Source organism: Hemicordylus capensis, chromosome 13, assembly GCF_027244095.1.
Source record: "Hemicordylus capensis ecotype Gifberg chromosome 13, rHemCap1.1.pri, whole genome shotgun sequence".
Lineage (NCBI taxonomy): Eukaryota > Metazoa > Chordata > Lepidosauria > Squamata > Cordylidae > Hemicordylus > Hemicordylus capensis.
The window spans coordinates 2,398,169-2,415,345 of NC_069669.1; the positions used below are offsets into that span (position 1 = coordinate 2,398,169).

At 47.0% G+C, this 17,177-nt stretch overlaps 1 protein-coding gene across 12 annotated transcripts in view; it reads left to right on the forward strand.

Moving 5' to 3' along the window:
* Window positions 1-17,177, forward strand: part of MPRIP (myosin phosphatase Rho interacting protein) — a 128,180-nt gene that overhangs the window by 99,569 nt on the left and 11,434 nt on the right. For 9 of the 12 annotated variants that reach the window (XM_053276125.1, XM_053276123.1, XM_053276129.1 and 6 more), the window contains 5 exons: window positions 3,087-3,678; window positions 4,936-5,052; window positions 8,539-12,420; window positions 16,304-16,451; window positions 16,599-16,716. In XM_053276125.1, the coding sequence (XP_053132100.1) occupies window positions 3,087-3,678; window positions 4,936-5,052; window positions 8,539-12,420; window positions 16,304-16,451; window positions 16,599-16,716 (4,857 nt within the window). The remainder of the gene's footprint in view (window positions 1-3,086; window positions 3,679-4,935; window positions 5,053-8,538; window positions 12,421-16,303; window positions 16,452-16,598; window positions 16,717-17,177) is intronic. The other 3 variants (XM_053276133.1, XM_053276135.1, XM_053276134.1) reach the window with 1 other exon arrangement.

Below are 17,177 nucleotides of genomic sequence, written 5' to 3' on the forward strand. Positions count from 1 at the left end.
TCCCAACGTGTAGGCTGGAAGCGTGCAGCACTGTACTGGCTGAGGCAAAACTGCTCTGAGTCTGGTCATCACCTGGGAACTCCATGGATGGTGTCCTCCGTTCCATGATAGAAGACTACAACCGCATCCTACTGTGAGGGGCACTTTGCTAGTTTTAGATAAGCCATTCTCAGTTTGCCAGCTGTCACTTCTGTCCGCCCTGATGTAGTCCCTTCAAGCAACAGTATGACTGAAACCTGAATGCATCAGATTACCTGACTTTCTGGTCTATCAAAACCACAGTTCCAAAGGCAGCCATTCCAAAGCACAAATCGACATGCGTTGAAAGACTCTGCAGCGCCCACTGCAGAAATGCGGCACCTCCCTCTGTGCTGCCAGAAATGTTGCTGCCATGTCAGTTGCACAGAAAGAGAAGACGCAAATAGATCTGTGTTATAACCAACCGCCCACCTGATTTTTCATACCACCACCTGTCAGTGTTGTACACCAAGGGATCTGAAGTGGATTCTTCATGGGGTTTTGGCACCTATTGCTAAGCCCATGGAAAACTTGCCTCAGGCCACAGACCCACAGAATCCAGCAATTACTCTCCAACCTTTGGCCACTGGCTGGGGATGATGGGATTTGTAGTCCAATAACATCGTGGGACACAGGGTTAGAAGCCCCTGTTATAGTGCCCACACAAGAGCTATCCACAAAGGTAACACTCATACTGTGCTTAAAACAGAAACTGTGTGCCAAGAGAAGCTGAATTCTGGAACTTGTCAGAATCATGCAAGTATTCTGCTAGTGGAGTAAAGGCAGGGGGCAAAGCCATGCAGAGCATTGAAGACCCTTATAACGTGTGTGCGCGCGCACACACACACACACACACACACACACACACAGACACACCCCAGCCCATTACAAATCCTGCTCAGCCCTTTTTTGTTTTATTTGTATCCTCTCTTTTTGCTTCCCCTGTAAAAATGAATGGCTTTGATTAACTTCAGCTGAAGATGTTGCAGTTAAGGGCAAAACCTGGGCCATTACCTCTGCCCAGTGCAAGGGAGGGGAGAATACGTTTGCTCAGTTATAGAAGCCCTTGATTTTCTGTAGGAGAGGTTAGATGAGAATAGGGTGGATGGAAGCCATAGCGGTCCATGCATCATCCCATCTCCCGCCCACCCCTGGAGGGTCCTTGTCACACTGGATTTTGAGTACTGCATGTTCCAAATCGGCATCCCCGACAGGAGTGGGAGGCACAGACCTTGGAGGCTCAGTGTGACAAGCGACTCTCCCTGGACTGGCGTTTGTATATCCTTGTTCTAAGAAGATCGCCTCACTGCTATAGGTGATTAAAAATGTATTTATTATTCCATGTCAATATCACCCTGCCTTCGGGTTCTGGTCCATGGCTTTTGATCTTGTAGAACCCCTAGAGTTGGATTATTGCTCTCTCTCTGTCTCAGTCTTGCATGCTCAAGGCTGACATGTGTTGCTGAAAGGCCTTGTCTGACGGATCCTTTTAGGCTCCCCTTAGATGTTGGCAACTCTTCTCCGTCACCCTGCCTGTCTGCTGCCTCTGTGTCTTGCTCTTTCTGTCTCTCTGTCCACGCTGGCATCCAGAGTGCCGCAGCTTTCTTTGGTGTCAGCTGGAGCTTGCGCTGGGCCGTGTGCTGCTGATGCCTGCCTTGTAGGATTCGCATCAAAGCAGAGTGTCTCTTAATGCAGGGCTGCACTGTTAATCGCAAGCCATGTGCTGCTTCACACAGGACCTTTTTTCTGCAGTGTGTGTGCCGTCAGTTGCGAAAACCACACAAGTGTCTGTTTTGCCACAACTGCAAATGTCCAGAATCGGCCGTGTGCACTTTGGTTTTCCATACATCCTCAACAGGGGCAAAACAGATACTTGCACGATGATATCTCTATAGATACTTCTTCCCTAACTCTGACTCTGAATTGGCTTGGATCTGAGACACCAGAGGCACAAGCACCTCCCCCTTTGGCTGTCGGCCACAGAGTTTTCGCTGCCAAAGATGTGCAGCCTGTGTGGAACGGTGTGATCTGCAGCCACCCTCTTTGGGGGGAAATGCCCTTGGCTGGTGGTGGTGAAAGACCTGTGTGTTCAGTACAGAGAAGAGCTGTTTCGTGGAGAACCTTTTCAAAGGAATCCTTTTAAGCATGTCAACCAAACGACTCTCAAAGCTGCTGCTTACTTTCCTTTCCTTCCCGCTTCCCCTCTGTTCTTTAACTCAGATCTGACAACCAGTTTCCTGAAGCCAGGTCGTCTCCACTTGGAGCGGAATTGGGCAAAAGGAGTGGAACGGCTTAAAGCATAAAGGAGCAGGGGGAGAATAGGTCTTTTGTGATCACGTGGGGTTGATTCTGGTATAGAATTCTTCTTCACTGGCGTTTCCCCTGGAAGAATTCATATGAAACTCAGAATCCACACAACATTTGGCACACCTGTATTTCCCAATGGAAGGAAAGTCCTATGTTAGAATCAGCCCTGGATATTGTTTCCTTAGCATTCATGAGAATTCTTGAGGGCAATGTTGAATCTATCACTTACCATCAGCAATGCTTGTTCCCTTCCATGGACAGCTTAGATGAGTTGTGGAAAGAGCCCTCTCTTGTCCTCAGTGGGTTAAATGGGAATCTAAACCTTCCTGAGTAGAGTCATAACGAAGCTTTTGGGGGAAGGCTGATCTACCCATGGTTCAGTAAGAAGCATTGAATAAAGGGCTTCTGTTGCTCTGAGTTGCAAAATCATTAGAATTTGTAATTACCTGGTTCAGAATATGAATTTGTGCAACTTGTAATGCTTGAATATATTATGAATCATGAAGAGAAGGGGCTCCTCCTTCACGACCCCTGGCCACCATTAAATGCTAAATCCTGCAGGAGAAAGGGGAATTAATGGGAAGTGCAGATCAGGGGCAGTAGCAAGCAGCTTTAGATGCAGAGTGCTCCGTGTTTCCACAGGCTTTGGCTCCTTCCCCACCTCTTCAGGCCTATGACAGGGCAGATATGAGAGAGGATGTAGACAAATATTCAGGTTCATGACTGAGGTTCTTCTGTCCCCTTTGCTCCTTTCTTACCAGTTCCTTGCCAGAGGAGAAGAGCAAAACCAGCTCCTCTTTTGAGGCCTGTCCCAAACCAAGTGAAAAGCAGGACTCCGAGCAAGCAGAGATTGACCCCGAGTACAAGCGCAGCCGTGCCCGGGAGCGCAGGAGAGAAGGCCGCTCCAAAACGTTTGACTGGGCTGAGTTCCGGCCCATCCAGCAAGCCCTGGCGCAAGAGCGAGCAAACCTGGCCGAGACGTCCAAGGACAGCGCTGTTCCTTTCCCCAAGGAGCCTGGCACCCCCGATGCAGACCCTGGGGAGCTGGAGCGGGAGCGGGCCCGGCGGAGAGAGGAGAGGCGCAAGCGCTTTGAGAGCCTGGATGCCCCTGACGGGGGAGGCCCGGAGGATTTCTCCAGGATGGAGGTGGACAGGCTCCCGGGTTTGCCCATCACTTCGGAAACCAAGCCCCAGAGCGTCCATGTGGAGATAGAGCAGCGGTGGCACCAGGTCGAGACGACCCCTCTGCGAGAGGAGAAGCAAGTCCCCATCGCCCCCTTGCACCTCGCCCCCTCGGAGGACAGCGGCGAGACAGTCCACAAGCAGCACCTCACCACGCTCCTGGAGAAAGAGGTACAGTGGGGAGGAAGGCTTGGCTGGGTGGGATGGGAGCGGCTGCAGGCCTCCATTGGAGTGGGTCTGCTTGCTGCTGATGGGGTTTGCACCAGAATAATTGCCAGCCCAAGGTGAAGAGTAGGGGTGGAGGAAGCTGCTGCTACTACGACTACAATGAACATTTATATACCTCTCTTCAACCAAAGTTCTCAAAGCAGTTTACATCGAAAAATAAATAATACATCAATAAGATGTATTGAGTCCTTTCCCCAAAGGGCTCACAGTCTAAAAAGAAACAGAAGGAAGACACCAGCAACAGCCACTGGAGGGATGCTGTGCTGGGGTTGGATAGGGCCAGGTGCTCTCCCCCTGCTAAATATGAGAGAATCGCCACTTTAAAAGGTGTCTCTTGGCTCAGCAAGAGAAACAGTTAGCTATTTTCCTCCTGTTTTCTCTTTTCCTGTGCATAGTTCTGGCCAACTCCTCTGATAGGGCCTGGATGACGATGCCCCGCCCACTCCTGTACTTCACCAGTTCCATCTCTGTCTAGAGACGGTTGTTATTGACAAGCTTTTTCTCCTCCCCTCTTTGTAGGATCTGAAACCTGGGTCTCCTGGGTTGAGAGGTGTATGAACATACTGGACAGATGCAGACTCAGTAGTTGTACGAGTCCATCTGTGTGGCTTGAATGCACTTACCCCTGCCCCTCGGCACCTCTGAATGTACACTAAGTGGATGACGCGTAGCCCGTCTGCCCCTTTCTGTTGCTCTGGTGGTGCCTACAATGAATAATTCCGCTTGGGGGGTGTGAAAGGACAGGAGAGTGAGACCCCATCTCCTCCATTATCTGGGTACAAGGTTGGAGGTCTTTGGGAAGAAATCTGAGCCCTCGCCGGTCTTGAGAGTGGCTTTTTACACAACTGAAGCTTGCTTCCAAAACTACTCGAGGCCCCCATAGGATAACCTGGAGTATATAGGGAAGAGCCTTGGTTTCGTGTGCTGTAAGCACCTCTCTGGCACAGTGGGAGGGTGGCTGGTCTTTTTGTCATCGGGCACAGTGCTTACTAGAGCAACTCTTAGATTGTGCTCGGCCCCCATTGTATGGATAAAGGGGTTGAATCTCCCCATTGTCCGCTACGGGGGAAACTTCACGCAGTATGGTTCCTCTTGGGCAGCCTGGCATCTTGCACGTTTAGAGCTGTTGATGTAATTGGAGGGTGTCTCTCTGGCCGCCCCCCTTCCCATCCTTTTCTCTGCGGTTGGTCTCACTTGCAGCTGGAGCAGAGCCAGAAAGCCGCCTCGGAGCTGCTGGAGCAGAACCGTGCCCTGCAGGACCAGCTGAAAGTAGCCTTGGGCCGGGAGCAGAGCGCGCGAGAAGGCTACGTCCTGCAGGTAGGAAAGCCAAGGAGGAGATCTCCATCTGTTACCGCGACTCACAATTTAATCTGTGGGGCTTCAGTCCAAGGTGCTTGTGAATATGCCTAGACTGGAAACAGAATGTGAAAACTCCCAGAGAAGGAAGGGTTGAGAGAAGCCTTTGGTATTACCCTCTTCCTGCAAGTACAGGTACAAAACCAGCTCCTTTTCTGATGCTGGGCGAGAGTCCTGAATATCCTGCCCGCTTCCAGCAAGCCTGCCCTGGGCTGGTAAGAACAAATTGTCACACACAGGAAGACCCTTGAAGCCATTTTCCTCTTTCTGCAGTCCATCTGCCCAGTACTTCTGGTGCACCAGAGCTGAACAGGGATGTGGTGAATGGACACAGTAAAAGCAGGAGGGAAACCTCCCCAAGGGCAGTAAAAAGTGGATTGGGTTTTTTGGAAGCTTTCCCAACCTGTTTGGGGCATGTTCTTTAGCAAGGGCACCACAATTTAAAAATACTAGGATTGCAACTCTTAATCAATTAATCAGATAGATTAATGTATTAAAAGCCCTTTTAATTCAACACATGAAAAAAATTAATTAATATAAGCATACCAAAGGGGAATGCTGCTTTGAAGCTAGTGTATGTATATGTTGCAGCAGGCATTATGTAAAAACAAGAAAAGCATGTTCAGAACTATTGCTTTAGTCATATTTATGCAGATCTAATTAATTGCTTGATTCAAATTCATTTGATTGATCAACTAGGATTCCTTTAGAAGACACACACACACAACCCTTCTCTCTGGTGGAGACATTACTCCAGTTATTATAAATAATGGTCTGAATCCAAAGGTTCTCTTACGTTGATGGAAAGAATTGTTCTGCTAGCAGAAGAGAACCTTTTAGATCCGACCAAGGTATCCAATGTATGTAAAACCAGCGTATTCCATCTTAATGTTCTTATTTTGTAGTATCCTCAATTCAGGGGCGTAGCAAGGTTGGAGCAGGCCCAGAGACAAGATTTTGAAATGCCCCCCTCCCCCTCACGGAAGTAAAATTTTAGGTTTTGTAAATTGTGGATGATGCAAGTCATTTACTGGTACTAGAGAAAGACATGCTGTTCTGGTAGCTCCCGGTCTTAACACTGACATCAATTCCAGAGGATGAATACAACTGAAGGAAGCCCAGGCCGGTGTGCGGCTGGGGCAGTCAGGAACATAGGAAGCCGCCATATACTGAACCATAGGTCCACCTAGCTCAGTATTGTCTACACAGACTGGCAGCGGCTTCTCCAAGGTTTCAGGCAGGAATCTCTCTCAGCTCTATCTTGGAGATGCCGGGGAAGGAACTTGGAGCTTAGATGCTCTTCCCAGAGTGTCTCTATCCCCTGAGGGGAATATCTTGCAGTGCTCACACATCTAGTCTCCCATCCATATGCAACCAGGGCAGACCCTGCTCTTCCCAAGCTCGGGGGAGGAAATTCTCCCTTCCGTTCCTCCTCCATCATGGTCTCTGCGACTCACACAGCTGGGCTCTTCGCACACGTGTGGAGAGCAGATCGGGAACCTTCTAAAACTCTGCCCCTGCTTATCATATTGGGGGCAGCTCCACCCCCTCTGCACTGCTCCCGGTGTTTCCCTCAGCTCTTCGTTGACCCCCATTGGATCAACATCACAGACATCGAGGTGCCTCCTTGAGCTATAAAGAATAAAAAATTGAATCCTACATTTTTAGTCCACCCTGCTGTTCCTTTGTTTTTTATTCTCGCATTCTTTGACTTTCATGATTTCTCCCGTTCTGTTTGAAGATTTTTTTCCCCTCTCCCCCACCCCACCCACCAGTTTCCCCCTCCATTTAATGGGAAGGAGATCTCCTTCCAGCTTGTTCCCTTGGTGCATGGCTAGTGAAAAGGTTATTTTTAAACACTGCTCTGTATGCCAGGCCAAAATGTTTAGAGCTTCATAAGAGCTTTCCCCTGGACCTTTGCAAAACAGGGTTTGGTTCTTCCTTGGTTACCTTCCAATCCCATCTCTGGTTCCCAGGCTTAATATTACCAGATCTTCCTATCAGCCCAAGTCCTGCACACTTCCACAGCTTGATCCACACGCACGTTGGACTGGAGCCCCATCCTGTCTCCTGCAATGTAACCTCTGCTGTTTTTCTCCTGTCTTGAGCTTGATTGCAAGCAGTGCTTCTTGGGCCCCTGGGATGCTAACAAAAACAGAGCATGATCGTTTTGTCTGTTCTTCTTTTTCCAAGACACCAATTGTCACTTTTGGCTCTTTGGGGGCAGCAGAGGGGTGGCTGGTCACTCTACTAATCTCTCTTGGGTGTGGATAATATTGCATGGGGTGTGTTCTGGCGTGGAAGCGTGTAATCTGACTTACTGTACCTGAGTGTCACATCTGTGGGCTGTCCCTGCCAGCAAACACTGGGCAGGAAGATGGTCTAAATTCTCAGGCCGGCCGCTATGCTCCTCTTGCCTCTCTGTTTGTGTCGTCTTCAAGCCATGTGATTTCTGTCCAACTCTTGCATGATTCTCTGTGAGTTTTTTCTGTGCATGCTACATAGCTTTGGTTTGAATCTATCCAAGGACTACTTGTTTTGACTTTTATGTTCTCATCACACCCCTTCTTTCTTCTCCACTTGCCTTGATTTAAAAACACACACACACACACACTTCCCCCTCAGATCTAAACCCTCCACATTTTAAACTCATTTACTTTTTTTTTTAAAGCAATGAACAGAAGGTTACAAGGCTCATTTCAAAGTTGTGGCAGAAATAAGATCACAGTGTGGCAGCCATCTCTTAAATTGAAGGGGGGATAGCTGTTGTGTTGCTTATCTTCATTGTTCGTCTAGGACTTTTATCTGACATTCTGCACTTTTTGGTTGGCAGAGACATCAAAATCAAACGTATACACAGGTGCACACAACTGAGTACCTACTGTACATATTTAAACTTCCAACTCACCCCATCCCAAAGACTTGGGGCAGGTAAAATAAACATAAACCAAAAATCCCAGCAGAACAGAATGAAATTTGATTAAATTCATTACATCCCCCACCTTTTTCCAATTTAGTCTTGAGCCTCAAAGGCCAACCCTAAACAGGTAGGTCTTCTAGTGCTTCTGTAAGGTGCTCAGATTCTCTTAGTGAATTCTTGACGACCCCTGTTCCTCACAATTTTCACTCCCTTTCAGATCTTCTACTTGTCCTGTGTCTTTATTTTTCTTGTTTGGTGTTTGCTTTTCCATCTTACTTGTTTTGTTTTGTTCAGTTTGTTTCTTGTAGGCTCTTTTGCATTAAAGCTTTTTTTATCATTCATGTTGTCTGCTTAAACTGGAAGGAGTTCCCTCTAAAACTGATACCATCCAAAATTGGAGCAGATGGGTTGTGCTCAGACCAATCCAAGGAGTTGTCCTATGGCCCAACATGACCAGAGGTGTGACACTCAGAACTGGAAGCCAAGAGTGCTACTAATCTCCTCTTTAATCAATCTTTTTTTCCAAGACTGAGGTGGCCACATCCTCCTCGGGGGCCTGGCAGAGGCTCCATAAAGTCAACCAAGACCTCCAGAGCGAGCTGGAAGCTCAGTGTCAGCGCCAGGAGCTGATCAATCAGCAGATCCAGTCACTTAAGCGTAGCTATGGGGAAGCAAAGGATGTGATCCGGCATCACGAAGCAGAGATCCAGAGCCTGCAAGCAAGGCTCAGCAATGCCGCCGCAGAGCTCTCCATCAAAGAGCAAACTCTGGCCAAGCTGAAAAGTGACTTGAAGGCTGAGAAGGAGAAAGCTGAAGAGCAGATGGAGGAGTGGCAGCACAGTGAAACAGCGCTGAGCTCCCAGCTGAAAGCCAGTGAGCAGAAGCTCAAGAACGCAGAAGCGCTCCTGCTGGAGAAGACCCAAGAGCTGAGGGATTTGGAAACACAGCAAGCCTTGCAAAGAGACTATCAGAAAGAAGTGCAGCGGCTGCAGGAGCGGATTGCTGACCTGAGCCAGCAGCTGAGTGCCAGTGAGCAGTCTCGGATGCTGATGGAAGAGAAGCTGCAGAGGAATTACGAGGCCTTGCTCGAGAGCTGTGAGAAGGAGAAGCAAGTTTTGATCCAGAGCCTGAAGGAAGTGGAGGATAAGGTCAGCGAGTACGAGGACCAGCTTCAGGATAATGAGCAGCAGATGGAAATCCTACAGAAGGAGAAACTGACTGCAACGTTTGAAGGCAGTGAAATCGTACACCAGCTGGAAGAGCAACTAGAGATGAAGGAAGCCAGCATCCAGAAGCTCGCTGAGCACATCAAGAGTCTTGAGGAGGAACGGGATCAGATTAAATGCAGGTTCCAAGAGCTGATGAACCAAGTTGCCGAGTCAGATAATGAGGTTGCCAAGCTGCAAGCCAAGTTGAAAATGGAGGAGAACAACTATCGCACTCTAGAGCATTCGTGCGGGGAGATGTCAGGCCAGTTTCAGAATTTGCAGAAGATTCTGAGAGAGAAGGAGGAAGAGTTGAGAGTGGTGAGGGAAACCCACCTGAAAGTGGTTGGGAAGAAGGGTCAGGACTTTGGTGAACCTTTGTTTAAAATGGCTGCTGTGAGTAGCATAGAGGAAGCAGAAGAAAATCAACAGTCCAAAGATGGCATGTTGAAAATATTGGCTGATGAGACTTTGGCACCATGTGTTGCAAAAGACACACACAATTTGTGTGCTGCACTGAAAGTTGATAATGGTCAAGTTGTAGAACCAGGACAACATCTGCAGGTTCAAGGAAGACATCCAGTTTTGGATTGCATGCTCACTGGTGATGATAATAATGATGAAGGCCTCCATAGCAGTCAGAGGCAGATATGTGAACACACAGTGAACATAGATGACTGTAGATCTCTGTCAAAGTCTGTAGACCTTCAAGAGAGGGAGACTTGTCTGAAGGACTTGGCAAAACCTGATGTAGAAATTCCAGGAGCCAAAAGGCAACGGATACGTTTCTCCAATATTCAGTGTCAAAAATATGTTCACCCTGATGGATCAGAGAAGACATGGACCAGCAGCACTTCTTCAGATACCAGCCAAGATAGGTCACTTTCTGAAGAGAGCATGTCTTCAGAACCAGCTCCTTGTTACCCAGCTTCAGGTGATTCCGAGACTTATCTCTCTATCATCCATTCTCTAGAAACTAAACTTTATATCACGGAAGAAAAGCTGAAAGATGTCACCATGAAACTTGAAAGCCAACAGGGCCATAATCAAGACACCCTCATAGCACTTCATAACCAGTGGACTGGCACGGAAGCCCAGCTTAGGGAGCAGCTTCAGAATAGTCTGACTCAAGTCGGCTTGCTGGTTTCACAGCTGGAAAGTGAGAAGCAAGAAAAACTCAAGTTAATAGCAAATCACACCCTCGAGCTGGGAGGATTCCAGGGGAGAAATGAACAAGCCTTAACATGCCTAATGCAGTGCAGAGAACAGCTTAGAACTTTGCCCGGATCCGACAGGGAAAGAGAGAGAGAGAGACTTGGGGATGCCCTGTCTAGTATGAAAACAATCTTATCTAATGCAATTCAGGGCTTACAAAGGACACTTGCTTTGCCTGATCACCAGCCAAGAGAGAGGCTTACAGCCCAAACTTTGCATGCAGAAAGCAACTTGATGGAGGAGGAAGGGGAGGGGGAGAAATCTGCCCTCCAACAGCAGCAAGTAGAATTGTCTGAACAAGACCATTTAAGGTTGCTTTCCAGAAGGGTGGCTTTTGAAGCCTGCTTGATCAACCAGATAGCAGACTCTTTGAGGGACACAACATCCAAGGTTTCGGTGGTTCTCAGAGAGATTCATGGCACAGTGGATGCAGTCTTGGTAGAGCCTTCAAATATTTCACAGATGGCAGTGGCTTTGGCTGATGTCTTATCTAAAAAGCTAGTGTTAGAAGATGAGTTTTGGAGCCAGGTAGAGGAGTTAAGAAAGCACTTGGGTGACAAGGAAGAAAATGGGGGGAGGAAAACGGAGGCTGTGAGTTCCGTTGTCCCACAGTGCCTCATTCACACTGCTGCAGACACCACTCTAATTAAAGCAGAGCTTGGTTTTGTTGCCCAGAAAATGAGGGAATCCTTTCATCAGAGGTTAAAAGCCGTAGAAGAAGAGCTCCACAACACCAGAACAGCCCTTCAGCAACACAAATGCATGTTGGAGGAAATCATTAACGCGTACAGGACTTCTGAATTTGACAGTGTTATGCAGCAAATTTCCAAAGCCCTTGAAATCCAGGAGGGTGCTTCAGAGAAGGCGTCAATGGCATGGGATGCAAGCCTTGGTGACCGCATGTCGGAAGACCACAGCTTGCAGGATCTTAGCAGCCAAGCTCTCGCTGCTGTCCTGGAGGACCTTGCACAGCACCTCAAAGACAGAGCCAATGTCCTGAAAGAGATATCGGTGGCTTTGCTGTCTCTATCTCCGGAGGAGGCCCTCAGAGATTGCCATAAGCTCCTAAAGATTTCGCATAATTCTCCTTATGAGGCATGTGTGGGGGATCTGGAACGCTATTCTTCTCTGCTAGTTCAAGATGCAATTATCCAGGCTCAGGTTTGCTATGGGGCCTACAGAGCGCGGTTGGAATACATAAAGGAGGCGAGGCTGTACAAGGAGTCACTACCCAACATGGATGCTCTGTGTCAGGAGCGTATAAAGGCGGTTACTGCCCTCAGGGAAGAGTATGAAGAATTGCTCCGAAAGCAGCAGAGTGAATATGCCGAGATGATTGTTGTCCTTGAGAAGGAGAACGCAGACCTTAAAGCCAAAGTGGCTCAGCTTGACAATCAGCGGAAATTCCTGGAAGAGGAGCAGCATGAGCAGAGCAAGAAGATGTCAGAGCTTCAGGACAGATACGAAGACGAGATCAGAAATGTGGTTGAGCAGTTAAATAGTACAGAGGACACACTGAAGGCTAAGCAAACTGAAGGGCTCCATCAACTAGATGCTCTTCTCCAGGATAAGCAGAACTTGGAAAAGTACCATGATGAGCAAATTCAGATGCTAGAGAACACATTCCAAGTCAAGATGAAAGAATTGCAAGTCCTCCACAACGAGGAACTGCTGGTTTTGCAGGAGCGCTACAACCAGAACCTGCAGCATTTGCAAGTCTCTTTGGATGAGTACCAAAAGCAGCACACAGAAACCCTGCCCATCATGGCATCTGAAACTGGTGCGGGGGAAGAATGTGCTGCAGATCAGCTCAACAGGGGGATGCAAGTCTCAGAGAGTGAGAAAAACACCATGCATGGATTAAGAGAGCGCGTTCAAGAGCTGGAGGCCCAGATGGATGTCATGAGAGATGAGCTGGAGAACAAGCACCTAGAGGGAAATGCATCCACCCTAAGGGAGAAATACCAGAAAGACTTTGAGAATCTTAAGGTTTTCAATGCACTTATTTTTTTGTCAAATTGCGTGTGTCAGTCCATCTCATGTCAATGTGGTGATTGCTTTTCATTAGAGCAAGTAGGCATTTAGAAGGCCAGAGGACAGTGCCAAAAGAGAGATGGAACCAAGCTTATAAATCCTTTCTCACACTTTCCTATGCAGAGCTGCCATGATGGGTGGTGCATTCTTAGTCACGTTCCTTTGGGACTAGCCCTTATACACGAAATAGAAATTTCACATTGCAGCATAGGATCAAATAGCCCATCATTTCAGGCCTGACAGAACTTCTTTGAGAGAGTGAAGATAGACTCCACGAATGGATGCCAGCTTCAACCAATGTTGCTTTTACATTTCTCTAGGCTTCAGATATATTTTCTCAAAGGGGCACTCAAACACCACTGTGCTATGATCCCATATTTCTTTGAACCAATGTCTATCCTGTCTCCTTTTTCCATCGGATGGATGGATGGATGGATAGATAGATCTGATTGATGAAACTACAAATACGAATATGATGCAGATTTATATACCGCTTTTCAACAAAAGTTCCCAAAGCGGTTTACATTGCTATAAATAAAATTGCTCCCTGTCCCCAAAGGGCTCACAATGTAAAAAGGAAACGCAAGATAGACACCACAGCAATAGCCACTGGAGGGATGCTGTGCTAGGAGCAAATAGGGCCAGTTGCTCTCCTGCTGCTCAATAAAGAGAATGACCACTTTAAAAAGCTGCTTCTGCTCAGTTAGCTCTGGAATTCTGACCTTCTATTCAGGGGTTATCCCATTTTATCCTCTCAACTGTTCAGTGAACAGTTCAGTAGGTTCCGCTGGAGGAATAGCCCATGCACTTCGCAGCAGGGCTGGGATTTGAACTTAGATCTCCCCAGACCAAAGGCAGCGTTCTTACCTGTTTGTATGCCCGGACTGGCTCTCAGTTGAAAGAGTCAAGATTCCAGGAGCGAAAATGGGGTGCATTAATCTCTTGTGGAATTTTTAATCATGGGAATGGCTTCCTAGGAGCAGATTAGATTTATGTTGAGGATATGACTTAAGTTTTAAAATATTGTTGCTGTAGCATTCAGGAAATGTACTTCATGCCATTTATATATCTATATCTGGGTAAATAAAAGCATAACAGTCATATCCACTTTAAAAGACCCTAACAAAGAAATCTGTTTTTGCCCGGCACCTAACATTCTTGAGAATAGGGCCCAGGCCTGGTGAAGGGTGCTCCGAAACTAAAGTGCCAGCGCTAAGAGAGCCTGATCCTGCAAGAAGCAGGCCCAGTGTTCCAAATACAGCCCAAGTTTATCTTGAGAAGTGATTCCCACAAGAATACCCTCTGGCCATTTGGTAAGATGCCACTCCCGTGATTAGGTTTGCTATGCAGATAAATGGTAGCTGGTGGCAGATCTACTTTAGCAGAGGCTTCTAAAAAGCAGCCTTGGACACATTCTAAACATCACTTGCTTCCTTGGGAAGGGTCTCCCTTGGGCAAACGTTGCTTCATGTCAAAAAGCACAGGCTCCTTGATAAGCCTAGAACAGCTGCTCAAGCAGTCCCCAATGATCCTTCCCAAACTCTGTGGAACTGGAGCCCACTGCTGGCCGAGCAACTACTCCGAGCAACTAGCAAGAGAACTGTTATCTGTGAGTACAGAACCATTTCTGCTGGTACTCATTTGAAAACCGCTTCTTAAAAATTATGTGAAGCCCTGGTTATCAACACTGGTTGCATTTTTCCAGCACTGTTCAAAGAGCATGTAGCTGATGGTGAACACTTAATTAATCTCATCCATGTGCAAATTAGATTATTACATTAAGGAGCCCAACCTGATGAACAAGCAACTGGAGATCTTCAAGATCCTTTTTTGAAAGGCAAAGAAATTCCTCTCCTTCAGATATATCACTTTCCAATGTCCAAATTGGTGTATGTTCAATTTCTGCATGATATTGTCTGGTTTCTCTTCTCAATTAAAAAAATTCTTCCAACCTTTGCTCCTTTACTTTCAAGAGATTCTCAACATATTCTCCTAGCTCTTCCAGCTCCTAGTGGCTGGAAACACTGCCAGTAGGTATGTAGCTGGGCGTCACACAAAGCTCTACACTGATCTTGTGTAGTGTGACTGATCTTCTTCCTGCAGTTGTTTCAACTCCTTCAGCCTTTCCAGTTTTTTTCCCCTTTAAGAGTAGGATCTAAAGCCAGATGAAATCCTTTCTCCAACTTAAGGATGAATAAGACCACATCAGCTTGGAAGGGGTCCAGCTTGAGTTCATATCAGAGTATATTCAACGGATGCTTCTGTGTTTCAATGTCCTTTCCCCATTTTTTCTTTCAAGTTACTTTCTTCCTCAATCACTTCATTCAGCAACACCTCCGTGTGAGCCTTTGCCATCTGCCGGTACTCCAGTTGCAGCTCTTTGCTGTTGCCCAGTTCATTCCGTAAGTCCAGCAGCTTTGATAGAGCCATGGGCACACAGTTGGCCAGCGTGGAGGCCAACACCTCACTTTCTCTCAGCAGCTTCACCTTCTTAAAGTGCTGGAACAGATTCTCCACCACTGTCTTGAGATCAGATCAGCCCTCTGACAAAAAATATATGTAGTAATACCAGCTATGGACAAAAGCTAGTCTTCTGATTAGTGATCTTACTCATCTCTGTAAATGATGTCATTTAACTCTCCAGTCAGCCAATGCTGTTTTGACAAAAAGGAGCAGTGAGGAAGTGATACATGCCTTTTGAGTATTTTTAAAAGACGGCCTGAGAAGTTTCTACCAATCATTGCTTCATGTTAGACCGTGAACAGCTCAGTGGCTCTTGCCTTAGTGGCAAATCATTCAACTTTGCAGTTTCTGTCAAAGTCCCTTTTCCAAACGGGAGTAGCATTTCACAGGAACAGAAGGTATTTTCCCTTCAACAAAGCTGAACATGATTTTATAGCTAGCACTTATGTTTATTAGGAGGGTCTGGGGCATCTTCAAAGCCACTGCCTTGCCACAACCAGGAGCCTGCTTCTGGGGAAAATACGGTCATTCTTGAAGCATCCGTGTGGAAAAGCCCGTCCCTCATTTTCTGAAAAGCCAGTTGCTGTCCCTTTCTCACAGTGGGACAAATCCTGAACACACAAGTCAAGGTTTCATTCAAAGGCTTACGCGAGGTCCTTGAGCTCTGTAGTTGGTGCATTGTCTGTCATGCATTTTATACCAAAGCATCAGTATCCCAGTCCCCAAAAAGAAAAATTGCATGAGAAGCAGCCCTGAGGGACAATGACTATAACTTGGGGTATGTATTTAACTCCAGATTAAGAGTGTGATCCTGTAATAATGAGGCCAAGTAGCATATCAGCATGGAGATGTGACACACACCAAGTCCAACTCAGTATCTCTTGAGGCAAACACAATAGATTTATTCAGGCCACTCCATTATTTCTGTGGGCAAACATTACAGATTTTGTACATCCCAAAAGCAACTATATACCGGGTTGCGTTGTCTCCTCTCCTCAAATGTCCCAGGTTAAGCTGAATCAGGACTTCAGTATTAGTGATGGCAGTCCCATCCTAAAGATTTAAAATTCCAAGACTGCACACACATCCTGACTTTAAATGGGTTCTCCAATAAGTTTGTCCCTAGCCAATCAGCTGTTTAGGTCATTTTGTGTCAAGACTAGGGAGGTATGTTAGCTCCAGGCTAGTTAGGAAAGTGTAAGCTCATCCCTGCATGCTTACTCATCAGCTCTGGGTGTTTAGTCTTGTCTGTCTGTCTGCTTGCCTGCATATCCATTCGTCCAAACTGTTGTACAGTCACTGTAGGTGCTTAGCTTGGCCCCTGAAATGTACACATGACAGCTCATTAGGACTCTTGCCCCCTCCCCTTTTCCAGGCAACTTGTGAACGAGGGTTTGCAGCCATGGAAGAGACTCATCAGAAGAAGATTGAGGACTTGCAAAGGCAACATCAGCGGGAACTGGAGAAGCTGAGGGAAGAGAAAGACCGTTTGCTGGCAGAAGAGACAGCTGCCACCATCTCAGGTACCGCAGAAGGTTCCAAGGGAAGGAGGGGATTATGGGGAAACGTATCAGATGACCGTGGGTTTTAGGGCAAAGCCTTTCTGGACAAAGGATATGAAGGTCATATAGGATATTGCCTGTAATCTGTTCCTTTCCTTTGCTGCACAGCCATCGAAGCCATGAAGAACGCGCATCGGGAAGAGCTGGAGCGGGAACTGGAAAAGACCCAGCGCTCCCAGATTAGCAGCATCAACTCCGACATTGAGGCCCTCAGGAGGCAATACTTGTAGGTGTTCCATGAAACATGCAGAGCAGTTGTTGTTGGCATCTGAGTTGCACTTGATGAAAAGCACTGCTGAGAGCATGCTTTGGGCGAGTGGGGAAAGCCATTCTTTGACCATAGGGAAGCACTGTTGTAGGGTCTGACCAGCAAAGGATGTTTTTGTATGCTCTTTTTTGCATTGATATTGCAGGAAGAGTGGTTGTGGTGGATGGAGCTAATTGGACAGCCCTCTGGAGCATTATTCCTGCTTGGGGCCTCTAAGCATTTCTGTTAGGGAATTGTAATCCTGACCTGCAGCCCCATTAGCATCTGGATTATTTATGCATCCGAGCACATCACAGACATTCAATGTGGACAATACAATCAAACCACATCCAGTTTTATGTTTGAAGGTTTACGTTGTAACAGCAAACAAATGTATGTTCTTGCAGGCAACAAGGAATGTACTTGAATGCTTTTGTCTA